Below are 20,488 nucleotides of genomic sequence, written 5' to 3'. Positions count from 1 at the left end.
ACATGGACCTGCACAGCTAACACAGCGATGTATGCTTGTGCGCTAAAAAGGATGTTGGAAATAAGCAACAAAAAGAGAGCCATCTCATCCAAGTCCACTGGCATCTGTAGCGCAAAATCCCAATTTCTCTGATATAATTGGGGATCCCTGCTGTGCATAGAGCGAATCTTGTTCATAGCGAGCATAAGTGGGTTATTCCAGCATAAACACAGTCTTCATTATGGATCAATTAAAAGCTTTAAAAAAAAATTACGCGTTTCGAATCATGAATGTTTTGAAACGCGTTAACTTTTAAAGGAAATATCATAACGATATTGTTGTCACTCTGGGACTCCTGAATGCCGGAATTATGAAGGTGAACACTCCCTTTAAACTACATGATTATATGTGGACTATGTAGTACATTTATAGGTACGGAGCTAGTTGCCCGCCAAAAGCTCTTGTATATCATTTTCACTACTACTGCAAGTGTTAGTTTGCGTATTTTACAACTTCATACAATTATTACAGCAGCTGCTTCTCGAATACAAACATTCAGAGAGGAGAAGTATTCTGCGCCACAAACAAACCTTTTGTGAAAATGGGGTTTATGTGGTCCTCAAGGATTAAAAATAAACCTACAGTGGATTTCTGGTCCCAGGTGCTCAGGATGGAGCTTTTTGTATTTCACACCCTGAGAGTATTTATTCGGCATCAGTGATTTTTACCTCCTTTACGGGATTAGCCGGCCGGTGTAAGTGCAGGAATTGCTGTGTTGAGTTAATCTAGAACAATCGTCCAAGTGATTTCACATTATGTCGGTAATGTCGTCTTCCCATATTCCTATTAAAAGGTCATCTGCTCGTACTTTAAGCAAGACTCCATTGAACACCTATTACAGGCACTTAATTGCAGTTCATGACTAGAAGACGCTTGTAATGCTCACTGTGGGGCACTAAGAACATTTTATGAAGGGTTTCATTTCGGTTAAATAGACCTACACATGTAAAGTGCCTCTGTGATATTCTGCATTTTATGCATCTCAAGCTTACACCGGTTATTCACTCAAGTACTGGGGCTTAAGGAATTTAAAAATAAATGGATAAAAGTTTAAGGAAATTTTGTGCAATAATGCGAATATGTGAACAGTTTGTGTAATCCATTTTAAAGGCATCCTATATATAGCACTAACCTAAGTAAAACCCAGAAGTCCATCATGGTAAAGCTAAACACATATAAACAAATACACACACAGTTGTGTTTTTTTTTTTAAGTTTTTTGAAAATTTTTGTAATGACTGAATATTTATGCTCAACAGAATAGGAAAAACTTGCTCAGGGGTGGGGCTTAACTTAGTTTATTTTTCAATTACATTTAATTTAATGGGCTCCTCATTTTCCATGTACCGCTGAAGATGAACAGTTTGGTGTCCTTGGTGAGGGATGGCAGAAATATAGAATTCTGTTTTTTTTTTTTTGCTTTTTACTTCTTCACTATTACGTTCCCTTGTGGGTATTTTCCTCTAGACATCCTATGGCAGCAGCCCCCTGCATAGCTGGAGAGCACCCCTTTTTAATAGATGATTCCCTTATTGCAGAAGTATTGCAGGAGTAAATTGGGACACCATCTGCTTAAGGGTATGTTCACACGGCGGGGGTCCGTAACGGCTGAAATTACGGGGATGTTTCAGCCTGAAAACATCCCCGTAATTTCAGCCGTACCGGCATGTGCAGGCGCTTGAACGCCGCGTCAATTACGGCCGTAATTAGCGCTGCTATTCATTGGAGTCAATGAATAACGGCTCTAATTACGGCCAAAGAAGTGACAGGTCACTTCTTTGACGCGGGCGTCTATTTACGCGCCGTCATTTGACAGCGGCGCGTAAATATACGCCTCGTGTGAACAGACAAACGTCTGCCCATTGCTTTCAATGGGCAGATGTTTGTCAGCGCTATTGAGGCGCTATTTTCGGGCGTAATTCGGGGCAAAAACGCCCGATTTACGTCCGTAAATAGGCCGTGTGAACATACCCTTAGGGTTGACCTTGGGTCATATAGAAGGACTTCTAAATTCACCACCATTAACCCCTAGAGAAGGCTGCAGGAAGCCACACCCATCCTTAAACTAGAAGCCTCTTCTTTCAGAACCCACCCTTAATTATGGGCCCACCTCCAATAAGGTACATACAAATAAATTTTTTCTGTAGGGGGTTTTGCCGCAAATGTTTCAAACCACAACAACCAACATAACTACCACTGACCTTCTATGCCCAGAAGCGTTTGCCCAGGGGAGTATAAACACCTAGTGGCCCATCAAAAAATACAAGGAAAGAAAAACAAACAAAAGCAAGGGAATATGCAAAAAAAATGGTGCTGAAATCCAAGTGAGGCCAAGTCCATTAGCTGAGGTGATGCCACGCGACCCCACTCCAGCTAATAGGTGGGATTACAACTCCTCCGATGCACTTAGAAAGCGTAGGGTTTATACAGAGCCGTGCTAATCGAGACCTTTTGTAAGCATATCACTGCGCTGTAAAGCATTTTGACAAAAGACCGTCCTATGTCTATCACTATTATACATTTCCTTTGTTCTTGGGAAATAACATTTTGATTTCTGTGTTTTTCCTGCCTGCGGGAAAACTATTTTATTACTTTAAAATTGTGCTTAAATTCTTTATCCAAAGAAAATTATTTTACCTTCTTCCTGTGGAGGAACGAGAAGTGTTCACCTCTGGTCATAAAATAATACACCTTGAAATGTGCATGTATTCAGGCTCTCAACAGGAGACCACATGGATAAATTAAAGCTCTGAATCTTTGGAAAATTGTCATGTTCTGTCGATTAACCCTCCTGTGCCGAGATATTCTGAGGAAGAAGCTTCCAAACTGAACAACCTTTAGGACTATTGTTCTCTGCCTTTACATTATACAACGTGGCTGGTTGCCGAAATCAGTGCTGAATTACCCCTCATTATTGTGTGGCGGGTACAGACAATTACCATTTTGAGACCTGTTTTAGTAGTAATGACCATATACACATCATTAAAGGATTTGTGGAAGATGAATACCACTTTAGGTTGGGCTCTCACGCCACCAAGCCTTGAAAGAAAATTTTCACCCAAATTTTAAGAAAACTTTTTACGTTCGAACATACCATATGTGCAACCTGTGAGGTTGTACAGAAGACCTGTAGTTAAAGAAACCATTTTCACCTTAAAAACCACTTCCTAATGTCTATCAGGTTGCCTAGATGGGACTGTTCAGGTCTCACAATTACTGGTGGATTGTCAGAGAGGCTCTCTCACCAGTTTATAAATGCCCTATCTCCAACATAATCTGATCGGCGCTGTAATGTAGAAAACTGTGGTTTTTATTTTGAAAAACGATCATTTTTGAGCAAGTTATGAAAAATCTTAATTTTATGCTAATTGATTCTTTTAAGTCCAATTGGGCGTTTTTTAACTTTTTACCAAGTGGGCGTTGTAAAGAGAAGTGTATGACGGGAGTTCCTCCCACAGGTCCTTCACCGGAGCGATGGAAGAGTCAACAGACATTGCCTGTTCAGTCTTCCATGGCTCCGATGAAGAACCCTCTGGGAGGATGTCCCGTCACAGCGTGATCTCACGAGATCACGCTGTGCAGTGAAACAAGCCAGGAATGAAGAGAAGTGTATGATACTGATTGGTCCGCATCATCCACTTCTCTTTACAACGCCCACTTTGTAAAAAGTTAAACACCCAGTTGGTCATTAAGAACTAATTAGCATAAATCTAAAATTGTTCATAACTTGCTCAAAAATGATTTTTCCAAAATAAAAACCACTGCTGTTATCTACATTACTGCGCCAATCAGATTAGGTAGGAGATAGAGGCTCTTTAAAGTGCCCTGTCACCAGTTTATAAGGGGTTTTCCCATCTTGGACAATTATAGTATATTCACCTCTGGGACCAACACCTATCTTTAGAATCGGGCCCCTACAACCGTCCGGCTCCTGCTGCACGCTGGCCACTGTCTGACCGGGTGGTCTGGTGTCACGGAAACAGCCAAGCTCGATAGGAGAGATTTGGAGATACCTTAGCTCCCAGTTACTGTGCTACGCTGTTCCTATAGCTCCCAAGTTCCCGAAACAGTGTAGATAAATGAACAAATTGGGAAAACTCTTTTAAAAGGGAATGCTCTATGCTGAGCTATTTGAGACCAAGGGGCTTGTACACTGTTTTTGTACGGGGGCCCTCTGCTGTCCGTGTGCACCACTGGGAAAGTGATTAACATAAGGATTCAAATAACACCAAAGTGTCATTGCTCCGCCCCTCTCATGCTCTGCATTGGGCATAAGATGTACCGGATTTGTTTGGGAATATTTCCGCAAATTCTGAGGACGCCATAGGAAAATCCGCACCAAATCTTGAAGATTTTTGTGCAGATTTGCTTGCGGATTAGCTAAATTGTGGATCAGCTAAAATGATTTAAAAAAAATATGTATATTCACCTTTCCAGTCTTCAGCCTGTGATTGCGTGCAGCGGTCGTGTCTGCATAATACGTCATCGCTGGAAACCAAGATTTGGAGACCGGTGGGCGACCAGCGTAGCAGAAGCATGGGAACGGCAGAAAATTGGAAAGGCGAGTATACTGGGATTTCTTTTATATCCTTTATACTTTTTTTATTTTACGATTGCCCGCATTTGCAGATTTCGATGCGGATCAGAGTTTAATCAACCGCAGCAATTCGGTTTTGTTGCAAAATTAGGTGGAGATCCATTGTACATCTTAAAAAAGGGTGGAATTTTTTTGATCCATTGAAACACTGTTCCCAAAGCTTAGAGTAAAATATGTTCTATATTAATATAAATGTTTATTTTAATCTAAGAAACGAATCCGTAGGATTTTTAAAATATAAAATTTAAAGTTATCAGCGAAAATTACCTTTAACCCCTTGTGGTTGTTGGACATTAAAAACATCATTACTAGCGTCATTTGGAAATGTATCGCTCTCTTGCTTGCCATTATCCATGGAACTTGGCTATCCGTGGCAGCCTGGGGCTGCGGTGAAGGAGCCAGGAGCCATTAGGATCTTGGCTCGCTATGTCCTGGGTATAGCTAATGCACACATGTGACTAGTATCCAAGTTACAAAGGTAAATCTTGTGACATTATGACGTACAGGGATGAATCTGGATTTTCTTCTCTCAATTTCAAGAGGTTTAGCCAAGTCCTAGTGATGATCTGTCCAGACATGGAATGCCCCTGCGGCTCAGCCCATGAGAGAACGCCAAGGATCAACTGGACAGCCACTCGAACATCGGGCCACAGTTTTGTTACGGGGACAATGAAAGCATCTTCCAAATATATTTACATACATTAGGCTCTGGTTACATCTGTGCTATGAACCTCCATTGGGAGGTTGTCATCAAAAAGATGGAAATCTTGACAGAACCTCTACAGACCTCATAACTCACTGTGGTCTGTCGGGTGCTGTTTCGATCTGTGTTATGACTAATCCTGCAGAGTTTCAGGCTCAATTCTCTTCTGCGCATATCATATTTTTTTTATAGGGTTGCAAAAACGACAATTTTACTTTTAGATATTGCGGTTTTCAAAAACATTTGCCCCAAAACAAAAACGACTAGTGAATATTACTCCTTGAGTTGTCCCCTTGTTAAAATCTCCATTTGGTCACTATACTGTGTGATATTTATTAGGGTCACCATCGCAGCTACAACATGGGTCACCAAGCTTTTTTTTAAACGCCAGACCACCAAATCTGCCAAGTTGTGATATATACACCCTCCGACCATTGCATACCTAGGTTGTACTGTATGACAACCACTATAAGAGCTCTAAAAGAAGATGGGTTGATTGTCACCTTTCTAAAGAGAGATACCTTAAAAAACAAAAAACAGCTGAAAATCTTTACTGGCTATAAGAGCACACCGCGTAATTATATTTACTAGTGAGTTTTTGATTTTAGGTTGAAACCCGTCATTCTCAGTACAGACATCTCAGAACAGACAGACAGATATGCCATCAATGTCCCACCATGATGCCCCCTGATCGATGGAATGAAGTGGCAGCAGTTCTATAATGGACTGACTATAGATTATAATAGGCTGGCCATATGGCCTCTGGAGAAGACCGATGTTGCCAGAAGAAGGGGCAAAGCGCTTTCCTTGCACCGCTGCCACTTTGTTTTATTGATCGGTGCGCGTCATCAATGTCTGTCCTGAGAGGACCCCTTAAATTTTTTGGGGGAGTAAATAATGAGAAAAATAACAGTAATCTTACCTATGCCCTAACATCACGTCCTCTAGTATTTTTTCCCCACTGTGTTTTATTGATAAATGGTAGGACACAAGCTGCAAAATGTGGATAAGACCAGTATAAACTGCACAGTACCCACCCCCGCCGCTCACACCATTGATAATGATGCTAGTTATAACAACATTATAGACTTTCAGGACGCTTGATGTGTGAATGTAGAATTTTTTATTCTTTTTTTTTTGTAAATGTATTCTGCAGCTGACAGCCAAATTCCCAGCTTGTCCTAATGATGACAGTCTCCGCCATATAAATTAGTAGGAGTCTATTTATTGCAGCGCAAACTTAATGTTGCCGTAATTTACTGTAGTAAATTGTGTCTACCTGTCGTATTAGTAAATTTGTACGTGAAGCGGACAAAGGAAATCTCATTCGGAACAATTAAAGATAAATAAGCGGATGCTGCCTGTCCTTATAAACTGCCCACCAACGGTCTATTGGCAAAACAAGAATAACAACTATGTACACAGAGGTTAATCATTACAGCAATATATAGTCTCTGCTTGGCCACTTCAAATAAAAGTCATAACAACTGCCGAAGAGATATGGTTATATAGACCCAACAGGATCGTAATGATGAATAGTTACCAACGATATTTGTACATTTCAATTATCACAGTCGGTTCAAGGTCCTTTCTGAATGACTGCTACAAAATGAGCACGAGGTAAAGAAAATAATTGTAAAATTCAATGTATACCACACGACAGTATAAAACAGTGTCAGCGTGAACTACATATAAAAGGACATGGCCATTTTAAAGAGTTAATCAGCTGGGACCCCCTACCGACTGCTATAAGAAATCAGCAGCGAAGAACCCCAGCACCTTCTGAACTTTTGCCTGCACAGCATCGAAGCCGTGCAGATACTGCGATGAGGTCTTATTTAGGCTAGGGTTACATGGCGACTTTGGCAGTGACATAGGTCGCACAGCTAAAGATCGTTGTGCTATAGCAGTGACGCGCTGGCGGCATCGCAGTAATGAAGATGGCCACGTTGCTGTCGCAGGTTGCCGTGTCATGATAGTCACAAGAAATCCATAAAATTTGGATTACTTGCGACTCATATCGTGGGAACATTCCATTTGATTTGTGTGATGCAGCCAGCGTGAAACTGTGATAACACCGTAATCTTTATCTGTAAAACCTGTGTTGCGGACAAAGTCGCTGTGTAGCCCAAGCCTAAAATGGGACTGTGTGCAGTACCAGTACGGCTGTGGTGCTGTGCAGGGAAAAGTTTAAAAGGTGCTGGGGTTCTTTGCAGCCGATTTAACAGGAGGCAGCTCCTAGGATTGTCCAGACTCCAGACCATAGTGCAGCCGGCATGTACTCTGTTTAGGGTGCAATGGTTAAGGAAGGGGCTCCAGTTCCACAACAACCCAGTGCTGGTGGTTGCCCTCCTGTGTCTACATCCTGGACCCCATGATTCACAGATTCCTCCTCCGGCGAGGTCAATCTAAGAAAGTAAGAAATAGGGCAAACTGTGCTGCCAGAATACAGCACATACATGTGGGAGAGGACTGCCAGGGCATACACACAATGAGGAGAAACCATTTGACTAGATGGTTGCGGATGGCTACAAGCTGGAATCATAGCAGGGAATGAAGGGTGGCAGGGGATTGCTTTTGGTGTTTTTGATAGCTGAGGCCAGTAGGCACAGATAAATCGCAGTTGGTACCACTGGAGTGGGTGGGCTTTCATATTTGAAGAACAGGCATTGGAGGAATAGCTGTTGGGTGTGGGGTGGCAATATAAGAGCTAGTGCTTTTTAAAGGGTGGTGGCTTGATATTCACATCAACAGTGGATGGTGGCTTGACAGTGGCATCAGAGTGGGCATTGGCTTGAGGGTGTAATCAATTGTGGGTGGTGGCTTGAGAGTAGCATCAGTGGAATGGGTGCTGGCATTAATGAAAGTGGTGACGGTCTGAGGGTGGCATCGATGCAGGTGGTGTGCTTCTACGATTGGGGTTGAGTAAATATTTGGGCTCTGGAGGTCGGCATTAACATATGGGGTGGACTCTAATAGTAGGTGTTTGTATTAAGTTATGGGATATGATGGTTGCAGGTTAGCATCAACATGTTTCTTGTTCTGATGTCTACCATTATTGAATGCTGACATCAATAGAATGGGTGTGTCCTGAAGACTGGAGGTTGACGTCAACTGATTATGGTCCCTGTTTACATGGGTTTAGTGTACTGTGATATTTGGAGGTTGGCACCATAGGATTGGGTTGACTAGAAGGCGGCATACCCAGGAAAGTATATATGGAATTATTAATTTGTAGTGGCTATAGTTAGGTTCCTATTATCTCTGCAGTACAGTATTTGTGGGAAATGGGCAGCACAGCAGGTAAAGTATTAGGGTTAGTAGTAGGTAGACACTGTTAGGGCACCAGGATTAGGAATTTGTGTGCGGAACCTGGGGAAAAGTGAGGAACCCAAGATGTTCTACATCAGAGAAAACATCAGCTGTGAGTCAATGGATGAAATTTTTGTGTATTTCGTATGTGACTGCATCTGATCAGTGGTGTGCTCTCCTGTATTTTCTGTAGCGCTGAATTTAATTTAAAAAGTAATATCCATCCAGCGACTGTGTTAAGACCAAAATACCATGTCTCCTGTGGTCCTGTCACAACTCGGTACCAAGTAGTTCTCAAGACCCTCCCAAATTACAACAGTTGATCTCCACCTCCCTAAGTGTGCATACCCCTGGCATAGACAAACATTGAAATACATCCAGGGTGGGAATAAAGGAGTCTGTTTCAGGTAGTCCCTGAGTTTCCACCCCTAGGACCAACAGTGAGGTTTGTATTTCCCCTATTTCTGGCACTAACCCAAAAATGTATTTCACCTTCAAAAACGGCACTTAACATTAAATTAGAACGACAAGAAATAATACATGTCATGAATTTGATACAATGTGTCCTTACCAGACTTAGGCTATCCGGTAACATGACAATGATCTGTGCATTATGGTCCCAAATCATCCTCCAAAAGTCTTTAGTTGTATGTGGCATGGGGTGCTGGGTGATGATGAACTCATTGCTTCGTAAGTAACCCTGCAAGTTAAAAGGAAAATAATTAACACAACCGTGTTCAATTATTATGATTTTATATGTACCTACAGAATAAGTACAAGGACCTGAAAACGGTTGGCTGCATTTCTGCCAATGCAAATATTTTATAATTCCAGCACTCCCTGTGTTTATACTCTTAGGTACTGCGGTTCCTATTGACTGTGGCATTTAAGGGGTTAAGTGGCCAAGATCGGGTAAATCTCCAATCCCGGCCATTACCACAGGATATCAGCTGTTCGTTAAAGCCAACTCTCGGAGGTGATGGTGCGGACACAGCTCCTAAGCCCACGCTATCACTGTACCGTATATTAACGTCAGGAAGGGGTGCACAAAAAGAAATAAATAATTCTCCCTAATGTGCACGGCTCGTAAATTGTATCTGAGGTCTCTCTTCTATGAAGCAGCACATTATCATGAAGGGCTTTCAACCTTCAAATGTTTCCATTTACTAACAGCAAGCAGAGACCTTGAACATAATGAGACAAAGTATTTTAAAAAGCTATACCGTATAAGCGTTAATCACAATAAACCAAATTACTACTTTAATGGGGCTAGGTCGGCTACCTCTCTGACAAGTGTCAGATAAAGAGTAGCCTAGGGAGAGGAGGGCACATGTTGAGGGCTGCTCTGTTCCACTCCCATGGATATGATTCAGAGAAGTCCCCTCTTCAGGACCCACATCTACTAACGTCTGTACATTACAGAAATAGCTCATTGTTTCAATGGGAACTGTGTCATGCCTCATCTCCCCTGCGGTGGCGCTGCAGGGAAATGGAACCCTTTTTGTCAGGTTCCCACATAGATTACATCTGATCGCTGGGGATCTCAGCAGCCGGACAACCTGTGATCACCTTATCTACAGGAGACCATTCTAACAAAGGCGTCGTTGTGCAAAGAGGATAATTCTTTTAAAAGTAACAAAAACAGGACAAATTCCTTACCATGATATAAGAAGCGTTTATATAATCTGTTCCTTTCATTCCAGGCAACGGTGCTAGCCCCACTCTTGCACGTTCAGCTGAAGAAGATTAAATAAATTACCATAAGGGAGTTAAAAATACCACCACGAACCCCACACAAATCTATTACCGTAAGGCTAAGACCTTATTCACACGGCCGTGCTCGGTCCGTGAGATTTGGACGGTATGTTGGATGTATTTCCCGGACCAAACACCGTTCAGGGAGCTGTACTACTAGCATCGCAGTGATGTATGATGCCAAGTGTCCCTACCTCGTCGCGGGAATACTGTCCCTTACTGTAATCAAGTTTTCAAAAGGGACGTTAATCCCGCGGGGAGGCAGTAATTCTAAGAGTCATGGATGACTATGATGCTAGGAGTACGGCTCCCTGAATTGTGTTAGGTCCAGGAAATGCGGCCGACATACGGCCCGGATCTCACGGACCAAATAAGGCCATGTGAATAAGGCCTAAGACTGAAGCAAGTATTGATTGCAGCGTTATTATGTTCAATTCAACATTTAGAACCTTTGATAAGGTCTCGGAATATGTATTCTACTGTTAGGAACACTGAAATCCTATGAAATTGGTCCTAGCATGTGTGAGAGAGACTGGAAAATTAGATTGGAAGCACACTGAGAACAGGAGGGCAATGTAAGCGAATATATTCTTCATATAATGTTATGGAGTACTTGGCAATATATATAATGGATACAATGTTCTGTATATATTCTTTAAGTCAACATCTAAAGTTTTACAACTTTTAATTTCCCCTAAGTCAGGACATCTTGCTTATCTCAATGAGGTTTCAGAAACACTGTCTGGCTTTTGTAATAACATGGTATACATAACTCAATATACTGTACCCAAAAGCAAACACATATATGATTTCACAGATCTGAAGCAGAACAAGTGTTATTTTTACAGTATTATTTCACATATCCAGTGATATGTAATACATTGTAAGTCCTTTATAAGAGAACTTCATAAAAGGGGACTGATAAATTAAAAAATATACCCCACCATATTTGTTAAAGGATTAGTGTATTGCAGCTCAGCCCCATTATCTTGGATGAGTTTTTACGCAATACCAGCTACAGCCCATGGAAAAGAGTGGCGCTGTTTTTTCTAATCCTGGACAACCCCTCTAAAACTGTTAAATCCCACTAGTATGATCTTTGGCAACAGATTTTCCAAGGCTCCGAATTTCACTGCGTGTAAATATGTGGCCTGCAATATTGCGAACCATAAAAATGCATTGACTTCCCAATATGAGCAATTTTATCTAACCATCAATGCTGTAAAAAGTTGCAGGCAGCACATTGGTTACACAACCCCATGGTGTGTCGTACAACACACAGTCTGTGTGCAGCCCCATACAATATGAAATTACCTGCTGGGCAATTGCATATCAAAGTAAAATATGGCATCAAGTAATATGGGAATAGTGGAATCTTTAATGGGGTTGTCCACTTTAGGACATGTATTAGCTGGTGCAGAGGGTTCCTACAAAAAGCACCTCTCACTCTGGAGGACCCAGCACGTCCGTGTATTACACAGACATCCCATTGATTAGAATGAGAATGGTTTAATACTACATTTGGCCTGCGGTGGTGCTGTAGGGAAATTGAGCATTTCTTTGTTCAGAGAGGAAAATAATTTGTGGCTACGCGTATGATCTGGTTATATATTATATTGAAGGATGACACCAAAAGCTCAAACAAATCACCCATATATTCGTACATGGCACAACTGATGAATTCCTGTTCTTCTCTTTGTTACAGTCCTTTTGGGCGCTGAAGCATTCAACGTATTTCGCATTACACTGGGTGACCAGCTGAAAGATATAAGGGGTTAACGATAAGAAACGAAGAACAAAAACATGGATTCAATCAAGAATTTTTGATACTAAAAATAAAATTTTAAAAAAAGGTTGTCCGAACAAGTCTACTATAAACCTTCACTAGTTTCTGATCAAGGACCACGCTGTGAGTTTCTAGATTTTCTTCAACCAATAAGGATTCTCCAACAGATGCAAAAATGAACCTTCTACCAGCCTCTATAGGGAAGACGCGGATGACACCGTCTTATTCAAGTAATTGTGGAGTTCTAAAACAAAGGACTTTGCATAGTATATCCCTATGCAAACGATGAGTCAATTTCTTTAAAGTGAAGCTGCACCTTGATGCCACTTTCCAGAATACAATCCCTTTACCTAATATCTCAGATTAATCACTCACTTTAGCTGAACATCCGTGTTGCTTTTGGATTGCAACCTCATCTATAGAAATTGTCTCCAATAATATTCTAATATGGAATTGTTTTGGGGAATTGAAAAGCAATTAATGTGTCTTAAAAATGTAAAGATCATAATTAAATATCTTATTCCAATACCACGGTATCAGTGGTGGAAGTTACAGCCCTCATGTGAAAAGAACCTATGTCCCTACAGCAACACTTCGTGCCTCTTTACCCTGGCAGCTCAGAGTTGTCATATTGATACTGGGCCTATATATCTTGCACAGGTCAGGAGAGAGAGAGAGAGAGAGAGAGAGAGAGAGAGGGAAAAAATAGCACAGGACCAGGAACGCTCTTCTCACAGAATGCCTGGAACTTCTCCTCTTTGGAACAACCCCCCAAAATTCCTGTAAAAAAATGGTCTTCTAGAGGGTTGGTCCCCTGAAAGAAGAGGGCCAATATACATAGGATATCAGAGAATTAAAAGACCATCACAAAAAAATGTGGTCTAAATCAGGGGTGGTCTTCTGAAAATGGTGGTCGTTTGGAAAGGTACCAAATATCTAAAACTTTAATATACATCTCCGGTAGTTCTCATTTATTACTGTGAAATAAAGTCATGGAAATTTGTCTGTATGGTATATAAAAACAATTCACAGTCAAATAGGACATGACCACTTATTTTCAATTTGCTCCACAATTTCCCGATATTTTCTTTTATACCTACAGCTCCTGTGACTACGGCCTCATTCAGACTTTATTCCGGATGTAAAATATGGACCCAGTGGCATACATAGAAGAGAAGGGGCCCCATAGCAAAGATCCAAATAGAGCCACATGGTGTAGCTCTTTGCCACCCAAGACAGAAGGGCCTGGTATTTGTTTCCCATTCACTCCTTTTCGATCACCCTTGTGCCGATCTATGACCCTAACTTTGCATAGGGGAGTCGTGCACAGGTTCTTGCCACCCAGTATCAAAGGGGTGGCATCAACCAGGGCTGGACCCTCTCAGGTGGGCCCCATAACACAAAGCAAAAGCCAGGCCTACCTCTATGGTACGTACACCATTGCCTGGACCCTATAGTGCTGTAAGTTTTTCTGTGCAACCGTTGGAGGTCTAGGTATTGTGGTCATAATACGGACAAATAAACTGGTACAATACGCCTGTATGACTATGGCCTAATAGAAGAGGGTGACTAAAATGGACTCCATGTTTATCTCGAATACAAACAGTACAACAATATTTCATCTGCCATGTCGCACATCTGTGTCATAGTATAAAGAGAAACCAGATGCATCTTATTAAACACCGTAAAAGGGTTCAGTGCGAGGATATGAGACGTTGAGCGGTGAAATTTCATCTGCAGGGACCCGAGCGTTTTCTCATAGCATGGCTCAATTTAATATTTGATGAGTACAACAAATCTGTGCGCTGAGTGAAGACAGACTTTCTAAACATATCTACTCACATGGAGCAGAAAGGGAAATGGAAATCCTGGGGTTAATGTAATCGGAGGTCGTATCATACCTTTAACCTGCGAAACAATCGTATTTTTCAACAAATAACTTTTTCCCTGTGTCTTTTTTTTACGCTTTTGTGATATCATTACCCTGAATTGCTTCTCGAGTCTCGTCTTGCCTCCCGCTGTAGGTGTCAAGATGGTGTTCACATAACTATGCAGCTGGTTGGAACATACTTCTGTCTCTTTTCCCAAAATAGCCTCTAAAAGGGCATCATGAATAAAGATATATTGTTCCTGGGAGGAGGAAAACAACAACACACGAGTGACATTTTCTTCAAACAAAACCAACAAGTTGAAAACAGAAAAATATTAAAGAGGTTGTACAGGAGTAAAAAAAAAAGCCTTTCTGCCAGAAACAGCGCCTCACCTGGTATTACAGCTCTGCTCTATTGAAGTAAATGGGGTGGAGCTGCAATACTAGATGTGTACAGGTGTGGCGCTGTTTTTGTAAGAGAGACGCTATGTTTTCAAAAAATAAATAAAATTAAAATAAAAAGTCCGAAGAAAAGAGAGTGGCCAAATATCATCTGTATATCTCGCTTTAATTTTGTAACAAAATGTAGGCCCTAGATATTGATATATATCTGCACACACCTAAAATAACATAAAACAGAATATCTAATAGTCCGGCATCAAGTTCCATAAAGTCTGTTACTGTATGAATACATTTAGATCTATATCCTATGTGACTAGACTCATGACATCAAATATCATGGTGCGTTATCATTTATTTTACATAGGACCTCAGGTATATACATATGATTCTGCCCCAAAGAGTTAAATTATGAATTCATATCTGCATCTGTGTACATGTATGTACGGTATATGTGCCAACCACCACTATGGCAACATTGGTCTATGGTCATTCCTAGGATCATAGCCCTATGTCTTGTGACAAAATCCTGTCCTGTTTTTATTAGGTGTGTATCATATTTCTGCTGTAACAAAGAAAGCAATATCTTGAATTTAAAAATCACTACAATGTGGTGCAGGATCTGTGTTGTGCACCATAAAATCTCCATAATTCAGACTAGGAAAGGGACTCTATGAATGGAGAGTCTCTTAGTATTAACTGCTCCCGCTCTGGTGGACCAGGACATGTATTTTGCTAGACCAGCTACAATGTGCGGCTTCAGAAGCTGGGCCCAAGGCAATCCGTTGATAGGCGGTCCAGCTTCATTTCAAGAAGGGGTTAAAAATATCACATTGTTGAAGGCCATGTACACCTTTGAAATCGTGTGTTGTTTTTTTAACAAAACCCTGTATCAGTGTTTGGTGCAACTTTCTAAATAACTTTTAATTAAAAAAAAATATAACTTTTTGAGATACAGCTGCTTTGTATCCAGTATAAAGAGCAGCTGTGTTGTGCGCCGAAACCTATATCCGTCAGGTGAGCAGGACTGACTGGTTCTGTGACAGTGGGTCCTGCATGTCTCGGACACACGGGATCCACCTGTAATCGATCACATCTAAGTTACGAACTTAGATGTGATCGGTAACAGCTCGATCCTGCGTGCAGGACCCGCTGTCTCTGAACCAGTCAGTCCTGCTCACCTGATGGATACAGGTTTCGGCGCACGACACAGCTGCTCTTTATACAGGATACCCCACCCAGAGTATCTTCACTAGGTCAGGCAAGCTGTAAAAGGCCCATGATACACTAAGAAGGTAACAACAAGGTTAGCACAATGGTAACAACACCCACCTCTATGTTTTAATGGCCTAATAGGCAGTGATTCATGTGTCATCTGCCAAAGAGCATAATTTCTAGATGAAGGATGTACAGCATGAAAAATATAAAAAGCTGCACATTTTCTTTCGTGAGAAAGATGGAAACTGCCTCCCACATGACAACCATGCTTTTATCCTCAGGAGGAAACAAACCCACCCGTTATAGATGAGTGCTGGAAACACTTTCCTGTCATCTTCAAACAAAAACACAACCACATTTGCTTTTCATCTCAGCCAGCGCCTTGTTTTACACAAGAAACCACGAATATTACCTCAGTCTGGACGAGGTAGTTTCGCTGTGTTCGGATGTGTTTTAGAAAGCCCAGAACGTTAACGGTGCTCTTGTCTTTTATCTGCTGCAGCATACTGTCAATCACAATGTATGTTCCCGTCCTGCCAACTCCGGCGCTACAGGAGGTAAAACAAGGGTAGATGAAACGGCGCCTCATACATAAGTTACAAAACTCTTCACCACAGGGCCGGTCGGGTACAATGTGTTTGAAGTTGGTCATTAAGGGACATGTTGATTTACGTTGAAAACTAGAATTCAGCAAAGCTGAAAAGTTTTCCTGACCAGATGAAGATAAACGTAAGTAAAAAACATTTGGGTATATATTATGGACAGGGACATATATAAAAGTCATAGAACCCCATAGCAAAACTGAGAATGGACCCTACCCCCCACGCTAAGTACTCTGACAAACGTTCTACTTTCGTCTTAAAATTAAAGGTGTTGTTCGGTGAGATAAAATTATTGCATATCCGCGGGATAGGTTATCAAGATCGGATCGGTGGGCATCCGACTCTCAGCACCTCCACCAATCATCTATTTGGATGGGCCTCCGGCGAGTGCTGCCTCCCCTTCTTCGCGAACGCTGCTCCATAATGTCAAACATCACCAGACTCGCAGCGGCGGTTCACAATATTACAGATCTCTCTGATTCAAGTGAATGGGAGGAAGGTGGAATAGTGTGAACCGCCGCTACAAATGTGTTGGTGTTTTACAGTATGGAGAAGCGTGAGCGATGAAGGAGAAGCTGCAGTCCCTTCAGATGGGTTATCAGCAGGGGTGCCAAGAGTTGGACCCCCACGATCAGATATTGAAGGCCCATACGAAGGATGGGCCATATATTTTATCTCACAAGATAACACCTTTAATGCCCACTGTAATTTAGTAACTTATCTTTATCGTTTCTAGAATTTAGTTGGAGCAGTTTTTTTTTTTTTCACACACCGCTCCAAAATCCAGTTTTCTTTCGCAGTCAAACTCTGGCTTTCTGCAGTCACCACTAGGGGGAGCTCACAAATTATGGACTTATACAACTACTACTGAAATCAATGGGAGCTTTAAAAATCTGTTTGCGGTGACTGCAGCAAAAAAAACAAAAAAAAAAACTGTCGGAATGCAAGATAAACAGTTGAGCGCCAGGGCCCTCTCTCTCCACGGGTCCTATAGAAGTCGAGTGATCGGATTATCGCTCAATTAAGATTCAGCTCATTATTTCACCAAAAGTGACCATAGACGTGATGTTAATTTGCACAGTGGAACAGCAATTCTTTGCATCGCATTAAAATTGTTTTTCAGATACTGCTTGCTCTTTGTGCTCTGTACTGTACATGATCCCCCCCCCCACCCTTTATCGTACAATAAAAAATAACACCCCCCCACTCAGAAACTCAGAAGTCCAAATATGGCAAACATCTCTACAGCTACTAGTTTTGGTATGGTATCTGCTCCTCTATGGCCACCCTTACTCAAGAAATAAGAATCCGTGCAACTTTTAATTTGTAAGTCCGTGTCATATTTTTTTGGTCACTTGCAAATTTCTTTCCAATATATAAATATTGAAGTGGCCCACCACTCGTGGTAATGCATTGATTTTACCACGAATCACCGGCAAGTGTTGCCGGGAGCCCAAGCCTTAAATATAGCATTTTCATGAATACTTTATGAGATATTTCTTTAAAAATATGGGGTGATTTCCGGGAATGGAAACTTACCTGCAATGTACCACCACTGGTCCCATATCTGGTTGTAGAACAGTAGATCTCCGAACAAAGGTGAGGACTGGCAGTGCATACTCTGGGACTCCCATATCTGGCCATTGTGTATAATGATACTGAATAACGGTTCTCTCATTGTGACGACCTTTAGGGTTTCCCTTCTGACCCTGTCATGTAAAAAAAACAAAAAAAAAAACACAATAGCTCTCAGATGGGTCCACCAGAAACTCGTATAGATGAAGGCCCTATTTGGTTATTAAAAATACTCTTGAATTGGTTGTTAACGTCATTGTCAGATCTGATAGGCTAGAATCATGGATGTATAATTAGGCGGTCCCACCTTCTTCATCTTCACGTTCCTGATGGTGAATCTGCGCACCGTGTAGCAAGCGTACACCTTTGTGCTCTTTAAGGTCACTATAATGTTCCCATAGTCCTCGCTGTTCTCTGTTGGCCAATATTGATCACATTTTCTCTATAAAAAACAAAAAGACTTCATTGCAATTATTCCATTTAAAAGGGAATGCAAAATGGTTCTAGTTATTATAAGAAATGGTTATAAATGGTTCCCTCTCTTCTTTACGATTTATTTGCAACATCTTCCTGAAATCTTATTGTATATTTTGTTTATTAAAGTACAACTAAAAATTTGCAGCCCGACCCACTCACGCCGCCACCTGATCTGCATCCCATTTACAAGCGATCATAGACAGTGGCGGACCTTGTAGTAAAGATCAAAATGTGCCCTTAAATACGGGACCAGGTTTTGCCACCTACAACAGAAAGGCCTGGTGTTTCTTTCCTCCTCAATGCCCTTGCCATGACCATTGGATCAATTCCCTTTTTGAAATCTCATCACTAACCAACTATCAATTATGAAGACGTTTTCCACAATCCCATATGTCCAAGCAAGATTACAAGGGAATTAAATGGCTGATAGCCCAACATCACTTACTCGCCCCTTTTCCACCAGATTTGTTATCATAACAATGATTCCAGTGTTTTGCTCCCAAATCATTCTCCAGAAATCTTCAAAAGTCGACTTTAAAGGTCCCTGGGCAGCAATGTAGGCCTTTGCTTTGTTGTAGCCCTTCAAAGACAAGCAAACACAAGATGAAAGCCGCCTCGTGGCACACAGATTAATTATTTAAGGTGTAGAGAAAGAAAAATATATTTTATGGATTGAACTTATGATACAAGCTGTCCTTTCATACAAATCACAAAAATGAAATAGAAAAAATAAAAAAAATATATATTCCCCCCCCCACAAAATATGTTATTTATTGCAAACCATCTTGTTTAATGAAGACAACTTACATCAACATAATTGGCATTAATGTAGTCACTGTGCTTTGAATCCTTGCCGGGGAAAGGCCTTAGTTTCACCCTACTGTGATCATCTGGAAAAAAGAAACCATGATGCAAAAATAAACTCTTTAACAGAGCACAAAACATATCAAGATCTTTATAATAAATTATCCTTAAGCCTAATATAGGTCATGTCGTCGCTCTATCTTTTAGGAAAGACTATAGAGGTCTGGCCATATACAAAGGTATCATGCAGCTTATATAATTAATAGTATAGAAAACCCGTTACACGGGTTTGCTAGCAAAAGGAATAATAAGTATTTATAATTTTGCTCTTGGAGTCACTACATCGCGCCTGCCTGCGCCGAGCCACTCGTGGCACAGTGAATGCTGGAGCATTGCACTGAACTATATTTGCAGCCGGAGGGCGCAAATACAGTTGGAAGCGCAGTCAGCGCAGTGTGGCAACGGGGGCGCTGCAGACCCCCCCCCAGGCTTGGGGGCCTGGTCTCAACTGCGGCTGTTGCGATCCCTATAGCTACGCCACTGTACAGATACATATATAGGCACTTAGACACACAAATACACACACACACACACACACACACACACACACACACACTGGAACTTATAGACACACAAACACAGAGACACACAGACAAATAGAGGCACAAACAGACAGACTGAGCACTCACATCTCCTTCCTCACAGGCTTCTTGCAGGTCGGGCTGTGGGCGGAGCTAACTGCACCCTGGACACCATTTCCTTGCCAAAAATATATATTAGATTTTGCTAAAGAATATAATGCAGTGCTCCAAATCCCCTTGAATCAACAGAGTTCAATGATAAAATTCTGTCTGCGTGCAGCAACCACTAGAGGGCACATAAGAGCTAACTCTATACAAATTTCTAATTAAGTTCAATGGTAGTTCAATGTGAAGATCCATATGATGTACGTTCCCATTAGTATCGGCTGCAGCAGAATTTGATTTTATAATTTATAGTGAACTGAAACAGAATCTGAAAGGATTTAACATAAAATGATTCAGGATAGACTTTTGGCCCTATGAACTAAATGTTGTTTATAGTTGGAGGTAGACATTAAAGGCTCTATGCAATTATAAAGTTCACAATACATAATGGAGCTGCCCTGCAATGGACATAAGTCTATATACTCTTCCAGCTTGTCTAAAAGAGTCATTGCTGTGGTAGTGTAGATGTTCAGGTCTGAAAGCAGATTTGAAACCCAGTGGCTGAAATAATTAAGAAGGAGAGTGATAATGGCAAAAGTTGTCAAGTAACAGTCCAGGTTCGGTACACAGATAAGAGGCAATGTCGTGAGGCTGAAACGTGGTCAG

At 41.3% G+C, this 20,488-nt stretch overlaps 1 protein-coding gene across 1 annotated transcript in view; it reads right to left on the bottom strand.

Moving 5' to 3' along the window:
* The window catches only part of PTPRG (protein tyrosine phosphatase receptor type G), a 410,964-nt gene that overhangs the window by 15,358 nt on the left and 375,118 nt on the right, over positions 1-20,488 (bottom strand). The window contains exons 17-25 of the mRNA XM_075833958.1: positions 19,140-19,222; positions 18,778-18,912; positions 18,163-18,297; positions 17,820-17,989; positions 16,091-16,226; positions 14,175-14,321; positions 12,070-12,163; positions 10,310-10,386; positions 9,222-9,350 (exon numbers count right to left, since the gene is read on the bottom strand). Coding sequence (XP_075690073.1) covers positions 9,222-9,350; positions 10,310-10,386; positions 12,070-12,163; positions 14,175-14,321; positions 16,091-16,226; positions 17,820-17,989; positions 18,163-18,297; positions 18,778-18,912; positions 19,140-19,222 — 1,106 coding nt within the window. The remainder of the gene's footprint in view (positions 1-9,221; positions 9,351-10,309; positions 10,387-12,069; positions 12,164-14,174; positions 14,322-16,090; positions 16,227-17,819; positions 17,990-18,162; positions 18,298-18,777; positions 18,913-19,139; positions 19,223-20,488) is intronic.

This window comes from Rhinoderma darwinii, chromosome 7, assembly GCF_050947455.1.
Source record: "Rhinoderma darwinii isolate aRhiDar2 chromosome 7, aRhiDar2.hap1, whole genome shotgun sequence".
Classification (NCBI taxonomy): Eukaryota; Metazoa; Chordata; class Amphibia; order Anura; family Rhinodermatidae; genus Rhinoderma; species Rhinoderma darwinii.
The sequence above is the reverse complement of the archived record's forward strand: the minus strand, read 5'-3'. Positions and strand labels throughout refer to the sequence as shown.